The sequence below is a fragment of the Macrotis lagotis genome, chromosome 1, assembly GCF_037893015.1.
Source record: "Macrotis lagotis isolate mMagLag1 chromosome 1, bilby.v1.9.chrom.fasta, whole genome shotgun sequence".
Lineage (NCBI taxonomy): Eukaryota > Metazoa > Chordata > Mammalia > Peramelemorphia > Peramelidae > Macrotis > Macrotis lagotis.
This window is the reverse complement of record NC_133658.1, coordinates 23,106,987-23,126,774: the sequence shown is the minus strand read 5'-3', so window position 1 is coordinate 23,126,774 and position 19,788 is coordinate 23,106,987. Positions and strand designations below refer to the sequence as shown.

The 19,788-nt window shown below is 43.5% G+C and overlaps 1 protein-coding gene across 19 annotated transcripts in view; it reads left to right on the top strand.

Moving 5' to 3' along the window:
• DYSF (dysferlin) overlaps positions 1-19,788 on the top strand; it is a 256,063-nt gene that overhangs the window by 2,055 nt on the left and 234,220 nt on the right. For 11 of the 19 annotated variants that reach the window (XM_074195810.1, XM_074195877.1, XM_074195844.1 and 8 more), the window contains exon 1: positions 18,346-18,467. The exons of the other annotated variants lie outside the window; for them this stretch is intronic. In XM_074195810.1, coding sequence (XP_074051911.1) covers positions 18,374-18,467 — 94 coding nt within the window. In that variant the 5' untranslated portion in view covers positions 18,346-18,373. Of the gene's footprint in view, positions 1-18,345; positions 18,468-19,788 lie in introns of those variants that run through there. 19 annotated transcript variants of the gene reach the window in all.

Sequence of the window (19,788 nt, the reverse complement as noted above, 5' to 3'; positions counted from 1 at the left end):
TTTCCCTCTTGCCCTCCTGCCTCATGATTGCTCAAAGCTGTTTACTTTCCTAGACTATCTCATCCTGAATGAGCCCCTCCCTTCCCTCCATCTTATGTATGCATCTCCACTCCAGAGACATTCATATCCAGCCTGATGTTGCTGCCTCATTCAACCCCATTCACCAGTCTGAATTTGCCAAGGGTTGGTGGAGGGGACCAGCCATCTAATGGATACATAGGGGCTGCTCTTAAGGATCTCCTTGTCTGACACCCATCAGTCCCTCCATGTTCAGGGAGCCCCTGGTCTGATTGGGGAGACTATCTCCATACTGTGGCAATGTCAGATAAGAACATGGTTCCCCCTCTACGTTCCTAAAAATATACAAACTAAGAGATGGCTGATTTCTGTAGCAAACTTTCCCAGATTAACCCTATCTTATTTTTTTCTCTGTTCCCCTCTCCCTTCAATCTTTTCTTTTTAAATTTAATTGGAATTAAGTGACTTGTCCAGGGTCACACAGCTACTAAGACTATGATGCTGAATTTGAATTCAGGTTCTCCTGACTCCAAAAACCAGTGCTTTATCCACTTTACCATCTAGTTACACCTTTCCCAACCATTCTTGATGCTTATAGCTTTATTCATCATGGTCAGAGGTGCCATATGATAATGTATGGAGTAGGGCAGGTCTGGGGTGTGAGCCTCAGTTTATCTTTGATATTCATAGCTTGTGACCATGGGAAAATTGCTGAACGTGTCTGGGCTTCAATTTCCTCACCTTCAATGGTCTACCTCTGGAGAAAGTCCTTGGTAAGCCTTAAAGTTCTATATAAGACTTGAGTCATTAATTCATGCCTTTAAGCCTGTCCATTTCATAGCTGTGGCCTGATCTTTTTGTAGGGAGGTGCCAGGACTCTACTGTTGTCCTTTCTTTTTACATTGTAATAATCATTTCCCCATCTACCCCCCCCCCCCACTAAATCCTTCCTTTCAACATGGGAAACAGTTAAGGAAATGCAACACAGTCACCATTTTGACAATGAATGGTCATTCAACAGCTACAGTCCCTCCTCTCGACCAAAAAGAAGTTTCATCCTCTGCCCTCTTGGATTAGGATTGGCCAAACAGTTCATCTGAATAAGGGGTCTTCCAGAGTGGTCTTCTCTTATGACAACATGGCATACTGTTCTCTGCTCCTTCTTTCCTCTATCTATTCATACAGGCCATCTATAGATGATCTTCTCCCAGAGTTGACTTCCCCAGTGGAATGATGAGTTACAGAGAGTGGGAATCAAAGTCTAAGGAGCTTCCTAAAGCTGGGGATCATAGTCTCATAGCTTTGTAGACTTAGACCTGGGAATGACTTAAAAGACCTTAAATTCATTCACTTTATTTTTAGCAATGTGGAAACTGAGGTATTCACCCACAGTCATGCAGCTAGTGCATCTCTGATATGGGATTTGAACTCAGATCTCTTTGTCTCCAAGTCTAGTATTCTCTCTACTGTGCTACACTGCCTTTCCTTTAGACTGTCCCTTACTAATTTATTCATTTAGCTAATTGCTGATCATTTGTTGATCTCTCTTTCAGCTGTCCATTGGGTCCTCTTCCCCTCCATGCCCTGTCTGATCACATTTCATTTCCAGGATTAGTCATCTTGACCCATTCTCAAAATTGGGATTCCATGACTGGCTTCCCTTTCTCTAGATACCAGTCTGGTGAATAATTACCCAGAAAGCTTTGGCCCTCGCAAACTCTGGTCAATGGATAACATTTCTAGCAAGCCCTCCCTAACTAACTCCTTATTTTTCTCCCTTTCCTAGATTCCATTGGAATTAACAGTCTGTCCTGTAAAATCTTTTTCTCCCTGACCCAGTTCCTCACTAGGGAGCCCCCCACCCCCAGCCACCAACCCCATGCCTAACCAACTTCTCAATATTTTCTGACTCTACTCTCCCTCCCCCACCTCCTATCCTCTGAGCTATGAACAAACCCTTTTTGGTCCTTAATTTAGTTAGGAGAAAGTTGAGTTCTCTTAAAGTCACTCATTTCTCTCTCTCTCTCTCTCTCTCTCTCTTTAGGTTTTTGCAAGGCAATGGGGGTTAAGTGGCTTGCCCAAGGCCACACAGCTAGGTAATTATTAAGTGTCTGAGACTGGATTTGAACCCAGGTACTCCTGACTCCAAGGCCGGTGCTTTATCCACTATGCCACCTAGCCACCCCATATCCCTCTCTTCTTATATCTTGTTTCCACATTTGCTACATCTTACAACTAAATTCACCATATCTTTTCTACTCACAGTGGGGCCCTCATTGCTTCTCAAAGACTTGCTCATCTATGTCCTGGCCTTATCTCTTCCCCCCCCCCCACCCCAACTCCAATCCATCTCTGATCAGTGGCCAAAATGATTTTCACAGATTGTGGGTCTGGCTGTATCACCTCCCTCACCCACCCTAACAAATCCAGTGCCTCCCTTCCTCCCTCTTCCCCTGGCCCAGGATCAAATATAAACTCTTCTGTTTGGAAAGCCCTTCAAAAATCTAACTCTGACCCATCTTTCCAGTGTGATCTCATATTACAGTCCCTCCCCCCTTCCACCCACACTCTAAGGGCCAGTTAAACTGGCTAACTCATAGTTCCTGGTACATGACAATCCTTTTGGGGACAGACTGTCCCCCATACCTAAAAGGAGTGTAGTCTTTACTTTCATCTTTTCAAGTTTCTAGAACTCTTCAAAGAGAGGGATTCTGTGAGGAAAAGGTGAAGAGAGAGTCTTGGAGATAGGAGAACAGAGAAGAACAGAGAGGAGTCCAGCTTGGCTAAATCACAAAGTCAAAGACAGTGAGATTGGACAGATAGGTTAGAGCCAGGCCATGGAAGCTAAACGGGAATTTATATTTACTTCTAGAAGTAATAGAAAGCCACTGGAGTTTATCGAATAGGGTACAGAGATGGCTAGATGTCAATTTAAGAAAAACATGGGGAAAGGACTGAAGTGAGGGGAGGGGTTTAGGGTTGGGAGAACAATTAAGAGACTTGTAATAATCTAAGGGAAGGGTGATGTTGTTTGTTCTTCATTTTAGGGGAAATAGAATGGTGCTTAAGGTCCACTTGTCTCTCCATCTTTGGCATTGCCTATTTTAGATAAACAATTATGAATGTAGTCACAATCATTCTGAACCCCATTTAAGAAATTCCTAACATTTAGGCATAGGTTATGCACTCTAATTTTAGAATGGGATAGATAGATAGATAGATAGATAGATAGATAGATAGATAGATAGATAATGCTTATCATTCATTCTTTAAGAAGACCATGACATCAGGGACATGATGCCATGACAAGACATGAATTGGATTTGAGTGTAGGGGGGCTGTGCTAAGTCACCAGCCTCACTTTCTCCTCCAGAGTCATCTGGGTCCAGTGGCCAGATATGAATCAGGATGACTGGAGATGGCCCTGGATATGAGGCAATCAGGGTGAAGTGACTTGCCCAAGGTCACACAGCTAGTAAGTGGCAAGTGTCTGGAACTCCCATCCTCCTGACTCTAAGACCAGGGTTCTATCCACTGTGCAACCTAGATATAGATAGATAGATAGATAGATAGATAGATAGATAGATAGATAGATTAATCTAGTTAATTCCTGCCCCCTTTGGGGTTGAGGCAAAATTCAGTTTACTGGAAATATTTGGGTAAAGAAACAGCAGATTATAATGTCGTGATCCGTGGATAGAAAGACACCAAGAAGGGAAATTGAAGAAAGAGTGGACTTTTTCTTAGGACTTGCCTCAGGTCAGATCTTCTGCTCTGAGTTGCCTGTAGAGCCCATGATCCTTCTCCATATTTCCCTTCCTTATCATTGGTCAGTCCTACCTTTTCTTTCCAGAATTGAAGTATTAAGCACATGACTTGTGACCCATAACATTCCTGCATGTCTCAAATCAAATTAAAATGTACTTTGTGTCTTATTTTAATGTGATATATATTCCTTCAGTCTCTTTGTCTCTGTCTGTCTCTCCCTTCCCCCTCCCCCTCCCACATTGTGTGCTATTCTGTATCTGTTTAAATATGTAACAGCATCTAGCTTTTAGAGTAATTCCTTAGGGCCCGACTGACCAAGTCTCTCTCATACATTGGCTTTGATTGATTCCTGCAGTTGTACAAGTTCTTTTCACCCTAGTATTTCAGTGAATGATAGATTCCATCCCTTAAGTGTTCTTCCCTAACAAAGGTAATTTCTCTGGGGAGGAGAACATATAAAAAGGACTAATAAGGCATCAGAGTGAGGTAGATTGCAGGCTGGAAGTGCTAAAATGCATAGGGGAGAAATGGAAGGACAAACATTATATGTTAAGTACTGGGAATACTGTTTATCCTTCCTTCTTTTTTTTTTATTTTTATTTTTTCAAGGCAATGAGGTTAAATGGCTTGCCCAAGGCCACACAGCTAGGTCATTATTAAATGTCTGAGGCCCAATTTGAACTCAGGTCCTCCTGACTCCAGGACTGGTGCTGTATCCACTGTGCTACCTAGCCTCCCTTATCCTTTCTTCTTTTTTTTAGTTTTTAGTTTTTTTAGTTTTCGCAAGGCAATAAGGTTAAGTGGCTTGCCCAAGGCCACATAGCTAGGTCATTATTAAGTGTCTGAGGCTGGATTTGAACTCAGGTACTCCTGACTCCAGGGCCGGTGCTCTATCCACTGCACCACCTAGCCACCCTTGTCCTTCCTTCTTGAAGAAGACCATGACATCAGGGAGGTGATGCCATGACAAGTAAATGAATTGAATTTGAGTGAGGTGGTGGGACTGTGCTGTTTCCAATCTCACTTTCTCCTCCGGAGCCATCTGGGTCCAGTGGCCCAATATGAATCAGGACAACTGGAGATGACCCTGGATGTGAGTCAGTCAGGGTGAATGACTTACCCAAGGTCACAGTTAGAAAGTATTAAGTGTCTGAGGTCAAATTTGAACTCAGGTCCTCTGGACTTCATGGCTGGTGCTCAACCCACTGGGTCATCTAGATGTCAAAAGAAGCAAAAAAGAGTGTTCCCTACCCTCAAGGAAGTTATAATCTAATGCAAATAAATAGATACAAAGCAAGCCTATACAGGATAAATATCAAACAATTAACAAAGGGAAGGCACTGGAATTGAGAGGTTGGGGCAAGCTTCCTATGGATGTGGAATTTTAGTTGGGTCCTAAAGGAAATCAAGGAGGTCATTAGTTGGAGTGAAGATGGGAGAGGATTCCAGACCTGGGGGATGATTGGAGAAAACGCCTGGAGTTTTAGAAAGATTATTTTGGCAACTCTGTGGAGTATTAATAGAGAAGGTCAGAGCCTAGAGGCCAGATAGCTGAACCTCTAGGAGTCTCAGTTTCTTCTTCTGCAAACTGGAGGGGTTGTGGACTCTAAGGTCGCATCCTATCTGTTGACCTCCTTCCTTGAACCTTCATCTTTTCTGGAATGCCTTTAATCTTCCGTGCCTTTCACCTCTTGTTCTAGGCTCAAATTGGGTCTTCCAGTGGTCACATTGGAGAGTCACATTCTCTAGATTAGAAATTTGCCCTTGAGTTTCTGTTCACTATGCAAGAGAAGCTGTTTGGTTGGTCCTGCCTCAACCTAATGACTAAACTCACCTTTCCTTTTCTGATTCTTTCCAATCCCTGCAGGCTTCTCCCTTCTCATTCTCTGGATTCATCAGGTGATTTTCAAAATTCAACATTTTGAATTTCACAGTTTGTTAGGTGATTTTCAAAAATCCAATCCCTATAGATTTGCAAAAGAAAAAAAAGCTTTATACATTTACTCCTTATAATCGACTCTTCCACTACAAGAGGGAATTCAGTTAAAAGTTAGGCAAAACCTCAAGACCCTTGAGCTCAGGGTGTTACCTCTTCTAGGAAGACCTCCCAGCATCCTCCTTCCCATCCTCCATTTTTTTAGGTTTTTTTTTTTTTTTTTTGCAAGGCAATAGGATTAAGTGGCTTGCCCAAGACCACACAGCTAGGTAATTATTAAGTGTCTGAGGTTGGATTTGAACTCAGGTCCTCCTGACTCCAGGGCCGGTGCTCTATCTACTGCACCACCTGCCCCATTTAAGAGCATTTTTTAATAGATATCACTATTCCAAATACTCACTACCCCTATCTATATGGGATGAAAAGCTTTCAAAATATAGAGACCTCACAGAGGAGATCAAAGTCAGAAGAATGGAATAAAGTCCATATTGTTCCTACTGTCCTATAGGCAATTAGATTTGTGCTAAGGACGCTTTCAGAGAAGATGAACTTATTATATTACTCCTTTTATTCAAATACCAAATACAGTGGTTAAAATGTTGGAATTATAGTCAGAAAGAACTCAAATCCAGCTCTGACACTTCCTAGCTGTGTGACCCTGGGTAAGTAATTTTACCTTCTTTGCCTCAGTTTCCCTCATCTGTCTAATGAACTGGAGAAGGAAACAGCAAATAGTATCTTTGCCAAGAAAACCCCAAATGGGATCACAAAGAGTCAGACATGACTGAAATGACTGAATAACAACAAAACAAGGGATTTGACTAGATGAATTTTGAGATCCCTTCCAGTTGGAATTCTATAATCCCAGTGCATAAATGTGAATTATTATTATCGTTATTATTGTTACTTCTGACTAAAGATGATTAGAGAAGTCCTGATTTTTAGCTGGGCCGCTTTAGGAAATTGGTAACTAACAGGAGAACACACATGTGGGTAATGCAGAAGGGGGTTCAAGCTGGGGAGAGAGAAAGAACATAATAGACAGGGAAGAGGGCAGTGCTAAATTTACTTTACTAACTTCACCACTTATCCTGGGACTTGATGTTGAGAGAGACTGAGATTAGAATTTAAGACCCTGGCACTCTGGAGCAGGTATGAGAATTGAGACTGGAGGAGGGTGGCTAGAGGTGGGAGATTTCTGAAGAAACCCATCAATAAATCAAGTATTTATTAATTAAATATTGAGATTTCTACTGTGTATCAGACACTGGAGTAAATTAAAAGACAAAAATCAAAGTCCTTACCGTTAAGGGGAGTACATTCTATGGGAGGAGATGCATATTTAGAAATTAATACAGAATAAAAAACAAAGTTAATGGAAGGTGGATAAGGGAGGGAGGACACCAGCTGTAGGGGGGATCAGGAAAGGCTTCATAAGGAAGGTTGTGTATGAACTGCATCTTGAAGGAAGAGAGGGACTCTGTGAGATGGGAGAGCCTTCCAGGCATGGGAATGGCCAGTGTGGGAGCAGAGCGATCAGAGATGGATTGTAGAGATGTAGGAGCAGAAAGGAGGTGAATTTGGACAGATCTGGGGTCATAGACTGAATTAAGACTAGAAAGAGATGGATGGTGGGAGTAATCCAGATTTGGAGTTTGCCACAGCATGATGGGCAAGAGAACAAAGAGACAAGGGCTTGAAGAGAAGGGAACAGTGTAGAGCTAGTTCATGAAAGGGTCAAAATAAGGAAAGAAGGGGAGTGTAGCTAGTGGATGAGGTGATTCCTGAGAATGAGAACAGAGTTATGGACATTAAACCCTAGTGGAAAACAGAAATAAAAGATCATTTCAGCACTCATGAATTTGGAAGGAGAACAGTGGTGTGTGATGGTGAGATACCACCATCTTTGGGTCTGGCCAAAGTAGATTGACAAAGACCAATCCCAGTCATGAAACATCATAATAACTGCATTTAAAATAAAACAAGAGGTTGATACACTCTTCTCTTTTTTCTTTAAGAAAACTGTAATTATGTTAACAAAATAAGCATGGTACTTTAGACGTTTTAATTACACAAAGGCCAGCTGGCTAAGTGAGCTTCATTTCCATTCAAATGACTTCATCCTAGGAAGGACTACAGCTGCTCCCTGAGAGAGGAGAGTGGATTTAGACTAGCCCCACCTGTTTTCCTGCCCCAGGCCTACCCCCACCGCACCACCTAAAACTTTACTTGAATGACTGGCACCACCCCTGGCTATTTTAGGATTCTGTTCTTTCTTTGGGATCAGAAAACTTGGTCTCAAATGAAAACTGAGATCTCCTCACCCTCTGGTGGAATTGGGTTGGAGAGAAAGGAAAGAAAAACATGGGGCCCTTGTGGTTACAGATGGGCTTGTTTTTGGTTCAAACACCAGCAGGGGTCACCCTGTTTTAACCTGGGACCCCAGAATCCCAACCCTAACAAAAATAGAGGGCCCTTGTTGGTAAGGTCCCTCCCCCAGGCCCTTTCCATCATTTCCAAAAATAGGCAGGGTGATGTAATGCAGGGGTTCCTAACCTGGACTCCCAAAGAGTCCACGGAGAGATTTTCAGGGGGGTTGTTAATTTGGATAGGAAAGATTGCATCTTTATTTCAAAATCACTAGTCTCCTTGGAATTCCTCCATGTACTGTTGTATACATTTGATTTTGCAAGAGGATCCACAAGCTTATTCACCAGATTGCCCATGGGGTCCAAGACACCAAGAAGGTAGAGAATCTCAGGTGAAGGGACTGGTCATGAAGGGAGAAGATAGGGGTTCAATTTCACCTCAAATGCACCAGCATTTATTAGAACTCTGAGCATGCAATAAATCTGAATTACTGGCTGCTTATAGTCTGTCGGAAGGAAACAGCAGGAATATAGAAACCTGATATGCAAGTCATAGACTGTCAAAGGGAACCTGATGTCTACTTTAGTCTACCACTGCCCACAAATGGAATAGCAGCTAGGTTAGCACAGGGGGTAAGAGCGCCAGCCCTGAAGTCAGGAGGACCTGAGTTCAAATTCAGCCTCAGACTCTTACTAGCTGTGTGACCTTGGGCAAGTCACTTAACTCAATTGCTTTGAATCCAGGGCCATCTTTAGTTGTCCTGATCCATCTCTGGCCACTGGACCCAGATGACTCTGGAGGAGAAAGTGAGGCTGGGGACTTTGCATAGCACCCTCTCACTCAAATCCAATTCACTTGTTATGGCTTCAGCTCCCTGACATGATTTTCTTTCAGATGAAGGACAACATCATCATCACCATGGAATACCAGTCTCTGTTCTCCTTCCTTTAGGGTCCAAGGGGAAAAGCCAGCAAAGGAGATAGTGGAAATCCGATGGTTCTTATGGCTAATCCTGTTCGGTGCTTGCCTTGGAGACAGGAGCTATGAGAGAGGACTCTATTCCAAAGTAGGGCAGGGAAGGAAAGACAATCTGTGCAGAAGTCACCTGGGGGGTGTGGCAGTAGAATAGAAAGTTCCTTTCTTTTATTCTCCCTTCCTACCTGTTGACCTCCATCTGCCTGGGGAACAGAATCCTTCATAGGGAGCTAGGATTGATTAGTTAGGGAAGTCAAGGTGGGAAACCCCTAGAATGTAATGGGTGTATCAAAGGCCACTTTTTAATATTAATTTTAATTTGTAGATATAACTATTTTAATGCTGGACATTGGGCATTTACTTTGTGATTATTCATATGTGGAGGGCAGCTAGGTGGTGCAGTGGATAGAGCACCAGTCCTGGAGTCAGGAGACCTGTGCTCAAATTCAACCTCAGATACTAGCTGCGTGACCTTGGACAAGTCACATAACCCTGATTGCCTCATATTCAGGACCATTGCTAGTCATCCTGATCCATATGAGGTCAGATGGCTCCAGAGGAGAAGGTGAGACTGGTGGCTAAGCACAAGCCCCCTTATTCAAATCCAATCCACATTCATGTCATGGCAGTACCACCCTAATGACATGGTCCTTTTCCAGAACTATGAACAGATTATCATTATTAAGCACTATGTGCAACACTAATAGTTGTGTGACCTTGGGTGAGTCACTTCACCCAGTTTGCCTCAGTTTCCTCATCTGTAAAATGAGCTGGAGAAGGAAGTGGTGAGCCACTCCAGTATCTTTGTCAAATAAACCCCAAATAGCATTATGAAGGACCAAACATTAATGAAATGACTCAATGACATCAGAAAACTATGAACCACTGACAGTCTATTTTTTATTGGCCCAACTTGGGGGGGGACCTAGAGTCAGGAGGAGGATGATTTGAATTTATATTTGACCTCAGTTAATAACTGTGAACTAAGGTGAGTAGTTGACCTTTGTCTGCCTCAGTTTTCTCATTTGTAGAATAAGAATAATAATGCCTCTCAGAATTGTCATAAGGATCAAATGAGAAAATAAATTCTGGCAAATGCCAGGCAATGTATAAATGATAACTATTATTATTCCTTCTTTTTTTTTACCATGTGACAAGCCTATCTTCTCTTCCTGTCATAAAATTGAGTGATAACTTATTTTATTCCTAGTCTTCAAAGTTCCTCATTGGCATTCATACATGCATATACATACATATCTATACACAAACACAGATATTTATATCTCAATCATATACACAGTTATATGGATATATACATATGTAGTTTTAAAATCAATTTTATTGATATCTTTTGTTTTTTACATGACAAGAATTTCTTTCTGAAATAGTCCCTTCATCCTACCCCCACCTATTATCAGACAGTTTATCTGGGGCCTGTCATTATATTAAAAAAAACCAAAGAGTTCAGATAAACAAACCAACTTATAAAAAAAAAAATCTGACATTAATTGTGGCCCTCCACAGCCATGTTCCCTGACCTCATATAAAGGAGGTGTCTCCTTCTATCTTTGGGGTCAAGTTTGGTCATTATAATTTCATCACATTTAGTTTTAGTTGTTTTGTAGCTCTTCCCTTTTACAAGGTTGTAGTCATTGTCAATATTGCTTTGTTCTTTCACCTTGCATCAGTTCATCAGTCTTTCTAAACTTTTCTGTATTTATGATCATTGGTTCTGTGTCATGTACAGTTCCCACCCATCACTTGCCTCTGTTAGGCCACTGTGTGATCTTCATTTCTAATTTTTCTGTTTTAAAAAATTTATTTAGTATTTTATTTTTCCTGTTATCTATATAAAACAATTTTTATCATTAATTTTTAAAACTTGAGTTTCAAATTCTATTCCTTCTTTCTCCATCCCACCTCCTCATTGAAAAGGCAAGCAATTTGATATACATTCTGTATGTGTAGACATGCAAAACATTTCCATAATAGTCATGTTGTCAAAAAAAAGTCATAAACCCCTCCCCCCAAAAAAACTTTAAGGAAAAATAAGGAAAGCAAAAAAATATGCCTCAATCTGTATTTAGGCACCATCAGTTCTTTTTCTGGGCATGCATAGCATTTTTTTTTATCATAAGTCCTTCAGAGTTGTCTTGGATCATTGTATTGCTGAGAATAGCTAAGTCATGGGGCAGCTAGGTGGCACAGTGGATAGAGCACTGGTCCTGGAGTCAGGAGGAACTGAGTTCAAATCTAGCCTCAGACACGTAATTGCCTGTGTGACCTTGGGCAAGTCACTTAACTCCACTGCCTTGCAAAAAAAAAAGAAAAAAAAAGTTAAGTTATTCACAGTTGATCATCTTATAATATTGCTGTTCCTTGGTACACAGTACATTTCACTTTGCATCAGTGTTTCCAAGTTTTTTCTGAGAACACTCTCATTTCTTTCAGCACAATAATCCATCATAATCACATACTACAATTTGTTCAACTGTACTCCAATTGAGGGGCACACCCCCAAATTCCTAATTTTTTGCCACCTGAAAGGAATTGCTATAAATATTGGTGTCCATATAGGCCCTTTTAATTTTTTTAAAATCTTTTTTTGGGATACAGACATAGATATCAAAGGATATAGCCCTTTGGGCATAGTTCCAAATTGCTCCATAGAATGGTTGAATCAGTTCACAATTCCACCAGCAATGCAATAATATCTCATTTTCTCCACATCCCCTACATCAATTGTCCTTTTCTGTGCTACTATTCAGTTTAATTGGTATGAGGTAGTACCTCAGAATCAATAGTGAATTAGAGCATTTTTTCATATGGCTGTGGATAGCTTTGATTACTTCATCTGAAAATGGTTTCTATCTTTTGCTTATTTATCAGTTGAGGAATGGCTCTTATTTTTATAAATTTGATTTAGTTCTCTATGTGTTTGAGAAATGAGAAACTTGCTTCAAAATTTTTTAAGCTACTATTGCTAACTGAATTTCCCTCCATCCCATTCCCCCCACCCCATTTATTCCATTTTCTCTCTGTCCTTTCACTGTTCCTCAAAAGTGTTTTGCTTCTGACTACTCCTTCCCTAGTCTACCCTCCTTTTTTTTCCCCTTAGGTTTTTGCAAGGTAAACGGGGTTAAGTGGCTTGCCCAAGGCCACACAGCTAGGTAATTATTGTCTGAGACCGGATTTGAACCCAGGTACTCCTGACTCCAAGGCCGGTGCTTTATCCACTACGCCACCTAGCCACCCCTATACCCTCCTTTCTTTTACTGCTCCCCATCTCCTTCCCCCTTCTACTTTCCTGTAGGTTGAGACATTGCTGTACCCAATTGAGAGTGTATGTTATTCCCTCTCCCCTTCACCTCCGACTTCTTCCCCTCCACTGTAAAAGCTTTTTCTTGCCTCTTTTATAGCAGATAATTTACCCCATTCTACCTCTCCCTTTCCCTTCCTCTCTCATCCCTGAGCTCTCCCCCAAACCCCTCTGAAGATCTTTAAATATTGTCATAAAATGATTCCGGAAGCAACAGAACCCACAAAAGGATAGAGTGAAATCACTTTCCAGCCAGAGACAATTAGGAAAGGTCTATTGCATCTGGGTCCAGTAGGGAAGACAGGTAAGACAAAAGAGGTCTAGCCCTGGGAAACCAGGAGCAGGCCCTGGGAGCCACTAAATGATCATTATCATTTTCATCAGCTGCTTCTGGAGCTCTCAGGCCGAAGACTGTAACAAGGTTGAACAAGTGGTCAGTATGCTTAGCTCATACTCAGATCCAGGGGCTGCGCAGGGCAAGGAGAAACACTAGTACACCAGAGCTTAGTGCCAGAGTGGAGTGGGGACCCTTGTCGCAGTTCAGGGATAGAAAAGAGGGCTTGGGCTCACTCCCAGACAAGGATGCAGATCAGGACAGTAGTAAACACATCCCTCTTTAGAGCAGACCATCTTGAAAGAAAGGAAAACTTACAGATCCTTAGAAGTATCAGAAAATAGCTACACAAAATCCCTAAAACTTGGGTCATTGCATTCTCCACCATATAACAAAGAGTTAAAAATCAAGAAATCTTGACTCCTCCCATTTCTAATGTTTCAAAGGCAGCTGTATTTCAACTTTCACTTCTGTATAGCACACTAATAGAATATTGCTAGTACAAATAGGGCCCTTTGTTTCTTGGCTTTGCAATTTCCAGAAGATAATTAGCCCATTCTCTTTCTCCTCCTCTTCTACCCTAGAATTGACCCATTACTCAATATTTGCCGTCTGGCCCAAGCTGGACAACCCTCTAGGTTCTTCATCCAATAAAATGCCGAAACCTCGGCAACAGTCAAACTCCTTTGATAGGTCCTGGGTCATTCTGGACTTCGATATAAATAACTCAATGTCATCTCAGATGTAACTAGGAAAGATAGCCAGTGTTTTGTGCCAGGACACTGAAATCTGGTGTTTGTTCCTGATAGTCCAGAGACCACCATCTCAGAACTTCAAGGTTGTCCCTTGCTGGGCTTCTACTCCAGTTTCCATGGCCACTCCCTCCTTTCATTGCATACATGAATAAAGGTGTTTCTCTGGGCAACCATCCAACACCTCCTATGGCTCAATTGTACCTGTCGTTTGTCCTCCGTAGCATAGTATCTGCCAGCCCCAACCATGTGAAAAGATTTCTAGTTCTACTCATGAATTTGTAGAAGAGATGTGTGCTGTTTCAAAACAAAATATTTTTTTTTAAAAGAAGATATGTCTTAGTATGCAACAGTCTTCTATTTATTCTGACCCCATTTTTTGCCATGATACTGACTGGGTGACATCATCACTGGGCGAATTTTGTTGTTAATGAGTAGGCCCTTTGGGTAGTATGTAATTTAGGTTCATTGAAAGTACTGAACAATTTTCTAACTTTTCTGAAGTTTGACCTACTACTCAATTTTGGCCCTAGTTTACTATTTTTATCAGTGGTACTTGTCCAAGATCAATTCACTGAATTGGTTAGGTGTCTTATTTGTCTGTCATCATTTGAGCAATATTTATTTTTCATCCACTTTGTTTTTCCAATAGACTAGGTTAGATGGATCTCTTTTACATTGTTGTTTCTTTCAGAGGGGCTTTGTGAGTTGAATTCAATATTATCTTGGAGGAAATCTTGGAGCACCCCTTTCTCAGCATGGAAATCTAGTTTTGTTTCCCTCTATGTCTTACATCTTTCTTGAAACTAATGAGAGCTGTGTAGGAAGGCCAGAATATACACATCTCAAGCATCTCTTCCTTTCAAACTCTCATCCAGGAATGGCAATTTAGAAAATTATATGGTTAAATCTCTCTTTCCTTTCTTGATGTGTATCCTCTCAATAACTTCTTTCTAAATACATGGTTATTAAGCATGTCCTTTCTAGTGAATCTCTAGATTCTTCATTTTTATTTCTTCTTAGGGGAAGCTAATATTCTATTATGTTTATGTATTCTAGTTTGTCTAGTCTTTTGCTATATGCTGGGCTCTGCTTTGATTTCATCTTTTTTGCCATAATAAAATGCTGTTTTGAACGCTTCGGTGTATATGGGAAATTTCTGTCTTTGGTATCTTGAAGTATATATCCCATGTGGTGGGACCAAGGGGAATAGATGCTTTTAATCAATTGCTTTCAATGATTCCAAATGATTCCAATGATTCCAGAATGACTGGAATAATTCACAACTCCACCAAAAGTGTATTAATGTGTTAGGCAGAGGAGTAGATTTAGCTTTTATATCAGGGAAAAAAAAGTAACAAGAGCTGTTCTCAGATTGGTGCTGCTTTGAGAGATCACGCCCCGCCCCCCCCCAATGGAGGTATCTGAGCAATGACTAGTTAGGTGACTGTTTTCACTGGCATTCTAATGGAAATTCTCATTCTGGTATGGTTTGGAATAGATGACTGCTAAGATCCCTGGAATTACCTTTCTGCAAGTGTGATTGTCCAGACTTCACTTTTTTTTTTAAGGTTTTTGCAAGGCAATGGGGTTAAGTGGCTTGCCCAAGGTCACACAGCTAGGTAATTATTAAGTGTCTGAGGTCAGATTTGAACCCAGGTCCTCCTGACTCCAGGGCCGGTGCTCTATCCACTGTGCCACCTAGCTGCCCCTGGACTTCACTTTTCTAAGGGTTGTTGTTGATGCTTCCTCACATCCAGAGACAGATACCAACTGGTGAATGCCACAAGTGAATCCAAACCCTGCCATTAGGAGGCAGTGTGGGACAATGGAAGGGTCACTGGCTCTGGAATCTGAGAACTGTATGACCCTGGGCTAGTCTCCTGATCTCTTTGAGGCTCATTTAAAATGAGCTCAGGACGACCTTCCTGAGGAAATCCTTCCTCCGTCAATGGAGGATGTGATCCTAGGCAGACACTTTACATTTCTCAGCCTGGGTTTCCTCATCTATAAAATGAGGATAATAATTCAGATCTCTTGTCTTTGTGAAGATCAACAAGATATTACTGGTACTGAGTTTTTAAAACCATAACATGTTATATAAATATTAGCTATTATTAGTGGTAATACTCAGTTTCCATCTTAATTTTGAAAAAATTTAGAGTTTGGCTAATCTTATCTTCTTACTATTGCCGTATCTAGTCTTTCCCTCTGGTCAGTCCCTGCCTGTAAAGGACTTAATTCTACTGGAGAATGGAGCATAGGATATAAATACAAAGGAACTTGAGGATCGTTGGTCTAAGGGGAACCTCAGAGATGATCTCATTTTACAGATGAGAAAACTGAGACCCATAGAAGTGGTGAAGTGACCTCCTTAAAGTCACACAGGTCAAAAGTATCAGAGGGACAAATCAATGACAAGGATGGAATGGGGCATTAGAAGACTCTGAGAGATCAGAGTAAAGATGGTAAAAAGAAGAAAAGTTGAGGCAGTGCATTCCAGGCATGGGGGAGGACTTAGACAAATTCGAGGAGGAAGAAGAACCAGAGAGGGTATGAGAGGGAGTAAGGTGAAATAAAGGTTGAGGTGGCAGTGAATAGAGCAGTGACCCTGGAGTCAGGAGGACCTGAGTTCAAATCCGGCCTCAGACACTTAATAATTACCTAGTTGTGTGACCTTGGGCAAGTCACTTAACCCCATTGCATTACAAAATCAAAACAAACAAAGAAACAAAAGTTCAAACCAGATTGCAAAGATCTTTGAATATGGCTGAACAATTTGCATTTTAACCTAAAGGTGATAGGGAGCCATAGAAAGCTTTGAGCAGGGGAGTAACATGCAGTGAAAAGCACACAGAGGAACTGGTTTAGAATCCTGACTTTGCCATCTTCTACCTTGCTCACCTTGGGCAAGTCCTCTCCAGACCTTTGTTTTCCCACTTGAAACAGAGGGTTGTAATAGATTGCCTTCTTATGCTCATCCCTGTGCCCCCATCAAGATGATCTTGCCTTCTGTGTTACTCTCTAGAGAATGGATTGAAGAGGGAGAGATGGGAGCTGGGGAGATCTGTTACAACAACCCAGGAGGAAGGTAAATAAAATAGGTTTTAGAGTTTATCTGGGGCCTGTCAAACCATCCTGTTGCTATTTAAAAATGAATTCAGAGTTACAAAGAACAGACTCACCAAGGAATTTGGAGTTTGGTCTCTTCTAATCCTTATTTTTTGATGGTCTCTTGCCTTGATGTTCTATTATGGAGGGTTTCCTGTGTTTTCAAAGACTCTGACAGAGGAGGGCAAGCTATGGTTGGTCTTACTATGCTGTAAATTCAGATCATTTGTCCATCACTCACTGTGCAGGGAGGCTGAGCTGGGAGCCAGCCTGACTCCACTTCCCCCAAGCCTTGTTACTCTCTGATGCTAAGGTAAGAGGCCATTTTAGGGCAGTGAACAGAGGTCTGGATCCCTGGGTTTCAATCCTGCCTCCTAAACTTAGGGGCTTTTGATCCTGGGCCAGTAACTTAATTTCTCTGACTCAGCTCATTCTAAATCGCCCAGGGATCTGATGATGGCATCCTAAGATATATAAGGTTTGCGTTCTGCCTTGGTAAGGGGAGCAACAATTCAGGAAAAGCGAAAAATGAAAAATCCTTCCTCTATCTGTGAGCTGGGTCCTAGAGGACCCTGCTCTGGGAATCACCTTAGTGAGATAGACGGGGCAGAATATGGTTAAATACCAGATCGGGTGGTCCTTCTCTGAGGGATATGAGAATTCAGAAGGTGAGCGGGAGAAAGGTAGACTGGGAAGGGGAACTACATTTGGATTCAAGAGAAGTGGGTTTCAATCTTCCTCTGCTCTGTGTGACCTTGGCTATTTAATTCGTCTGAATCTCCTTTTCCTCATTTGCTACATAGAGACAGTGGTCTTTGTAGCACTGAAGGCAGAGGGCTGCCAAAATGGGAACCGGTAGACATCTGGCTCCAGTAACCTCACCTCCTGGGCAAGACCTGTGGCCAGAATCTATGGGACACGCTCTATCCTCCTTCGTTGGTATTGTTTGATGCTTTGGGGGACTTCTGGCAAGGGGAGACAGTATTTTAAGTTTTGCAAAGTACTGTACGGACATATAGCAGAGAAGCGTCGCTGGAGCACTGTGCCACGAGATTATGTTCGGTAGAGAAAACTGAGGCCTAGAGAGGTCAATGACTTGTTTAGGGACGCACAGGGCTGGTGCCAAAGGCCGACAGTCGAGCCCAGCTCTGCTCCAAGGCAGCAGCAGGAGAGCCCTGGATCCAGTCAGAGGAGCAGGGCTCCGATTCGGCGCATCTGCCTCTCCTTTGACGCTGGCCTCAGTTTCCTTATCTGAAAAGTACGAGGGGCTGGAGCAGGCGCCGTTTGAGGTTCCTACTGGGCTGCCCTGCTCTTCCCTCTTCCTCTCCCGGCTTTTCCCTGCCCTTCTCGGCTCCCCGCTCCCCGCTATTCCAGTGACGGCCCCCTCCAGTGTGCGGTTCGCCCTTGCCCCCCTTAAGGCCGTGAGCTCCTGGGGGAGGACTGGCCCCCCACGGCCCCCCGCGGGTCTCGGCAGCCCAAGGGGCGCGCCGGGAGGTGGTACCGCTGGTCCGGGGAGGCGAAGCGCCTCGGACTCCGCCCCCCGGGTCCCGTCAGGACCCCGCCCCGAGGGTGTCCGGTGTCCTCCTCCCTGGCAGGCGCGGCCGCCGGGCAAAGCCGTCTCCGACTGGCCCCGGGTGGCCGCCGGCTGTCCGCCCCGCCAGCTCCGCCCGCCCCGGCTCCAGCTGGCCCGGCTCCCCCCCGGCCTCCCGACTTGGGTCAGCCAGAGCCCGCTCGCGCCCCGGACTCTCCGGGGTCCCCGCACCCCGCCGAGCCCCCCGCACCCCGGAGCCATGCTCTGCTGCCTCCTGCAGCGGGCCATCAACCTCCCCAGTGTGGACAGGAAGGACCGGCACAGCGACCCCGTGGCCAGCCTGACTTTCCGAGGTGAGAGCCGGGGCGCCCGATCGGACCCCAGGGGACCCAGGGCGCCCGAACGGGGCCCCTACGAGGAGCGGGGAGGGACAGCTGGAGGAGAGCCCAGGAGGTCGGAGCTGGGAGCAGGGGTCTCCACACACCGGGTCGCACACAGGTGGAAGACATCCCCGAATAGAGAGTGTCCCGGCTGGGAGCGGGGAGCCGGATCCGGTGTGGCCAGAGAGACTGCGGAGCCCGCCCCGGGTGGGCATTCCTAACCTGGAGACCTCATTACCCCCAGGGATCCTGGGCATGGGGCAGGGGGCCCATGGGAGCCTGGAGGGGCTAGGTGACAGCTGCGGTCCCGCCCTCTCCAAACTGCCCAGCTTCTGCCACCCCCTTAGCGGCAGCCCAGCCTATGGACCAGGTGTTCTTAATCTAGAGGCCTCGATTTAAACGAAATCCTCAGGTTTTTCAAAAAGCTCTTGTCATTGAATTCTATTCATTGCAAAGCATTCCTTTGAGAAAGGGCTCATGGGCCTCACCAGACTATGACCTCCAAAGTGTTAAGAATCCCTGCTCTAGTTCCATCCCCTCAGTTTTACCTGGAAGGAAACTGAGATTTAGGGAGAGGACCTGCTAGAACCAAACCCAGGGGGGGGAGACTGTTGCTCTGGTGTGATTACAGTAGGAGCCCCTGAATGAATTCTTTTTAATTCTCTTTGGTTCAATAACCGTTTGTTAAACACCTGGTGTTCATGGAGAGTCTGCTAAGTTCTGGGTGAGCCATGAGATATAGGTGACGCATTATTCCTTCCCTTTTGCAGTTTAGTTGTCAGTGATGGTGGCAATATGACCTCTACAAAGTAATTACAATAAAAACATCATAGAATAAGTGAATGAAAGAGGAGGAAGCAATACTCTGTGACGTAGGATGTGGGCAAGACCACTAATTCAGTCAAGGCTTTTGGAGCCATATCTTGTATGAACCCATAGTTAAATTTTTAGTGGGAGCATTTATTCTTCAGAAAAGTGGGAAACTTAAAGGACAGTTTGATTAGAATTATGAAAGTGATGGAGAAAATTTTAATCATGCAGTTTTTTTGAGTTGTTAAGCTGGTTGTTAAACATTTACTAGCACATCTTTGGCGATAGACCACTGGAAGCCTTGGGAGGCAGGGAGTGATCTCTGAAGGGAAGTAAGGGGTAGGGGGAGAAGGAGAGAATCTGATCCAGATATAAGGAGCAGCTTGAGCAAACACAGGAAGGCAGGAAGTGGGCCTGTGAGCAGTCTTCCTGGGCTGGAGGTGAGTGAGGGTGGAGACTGCTTGGCTTGGGAAGGAGCCTTGAC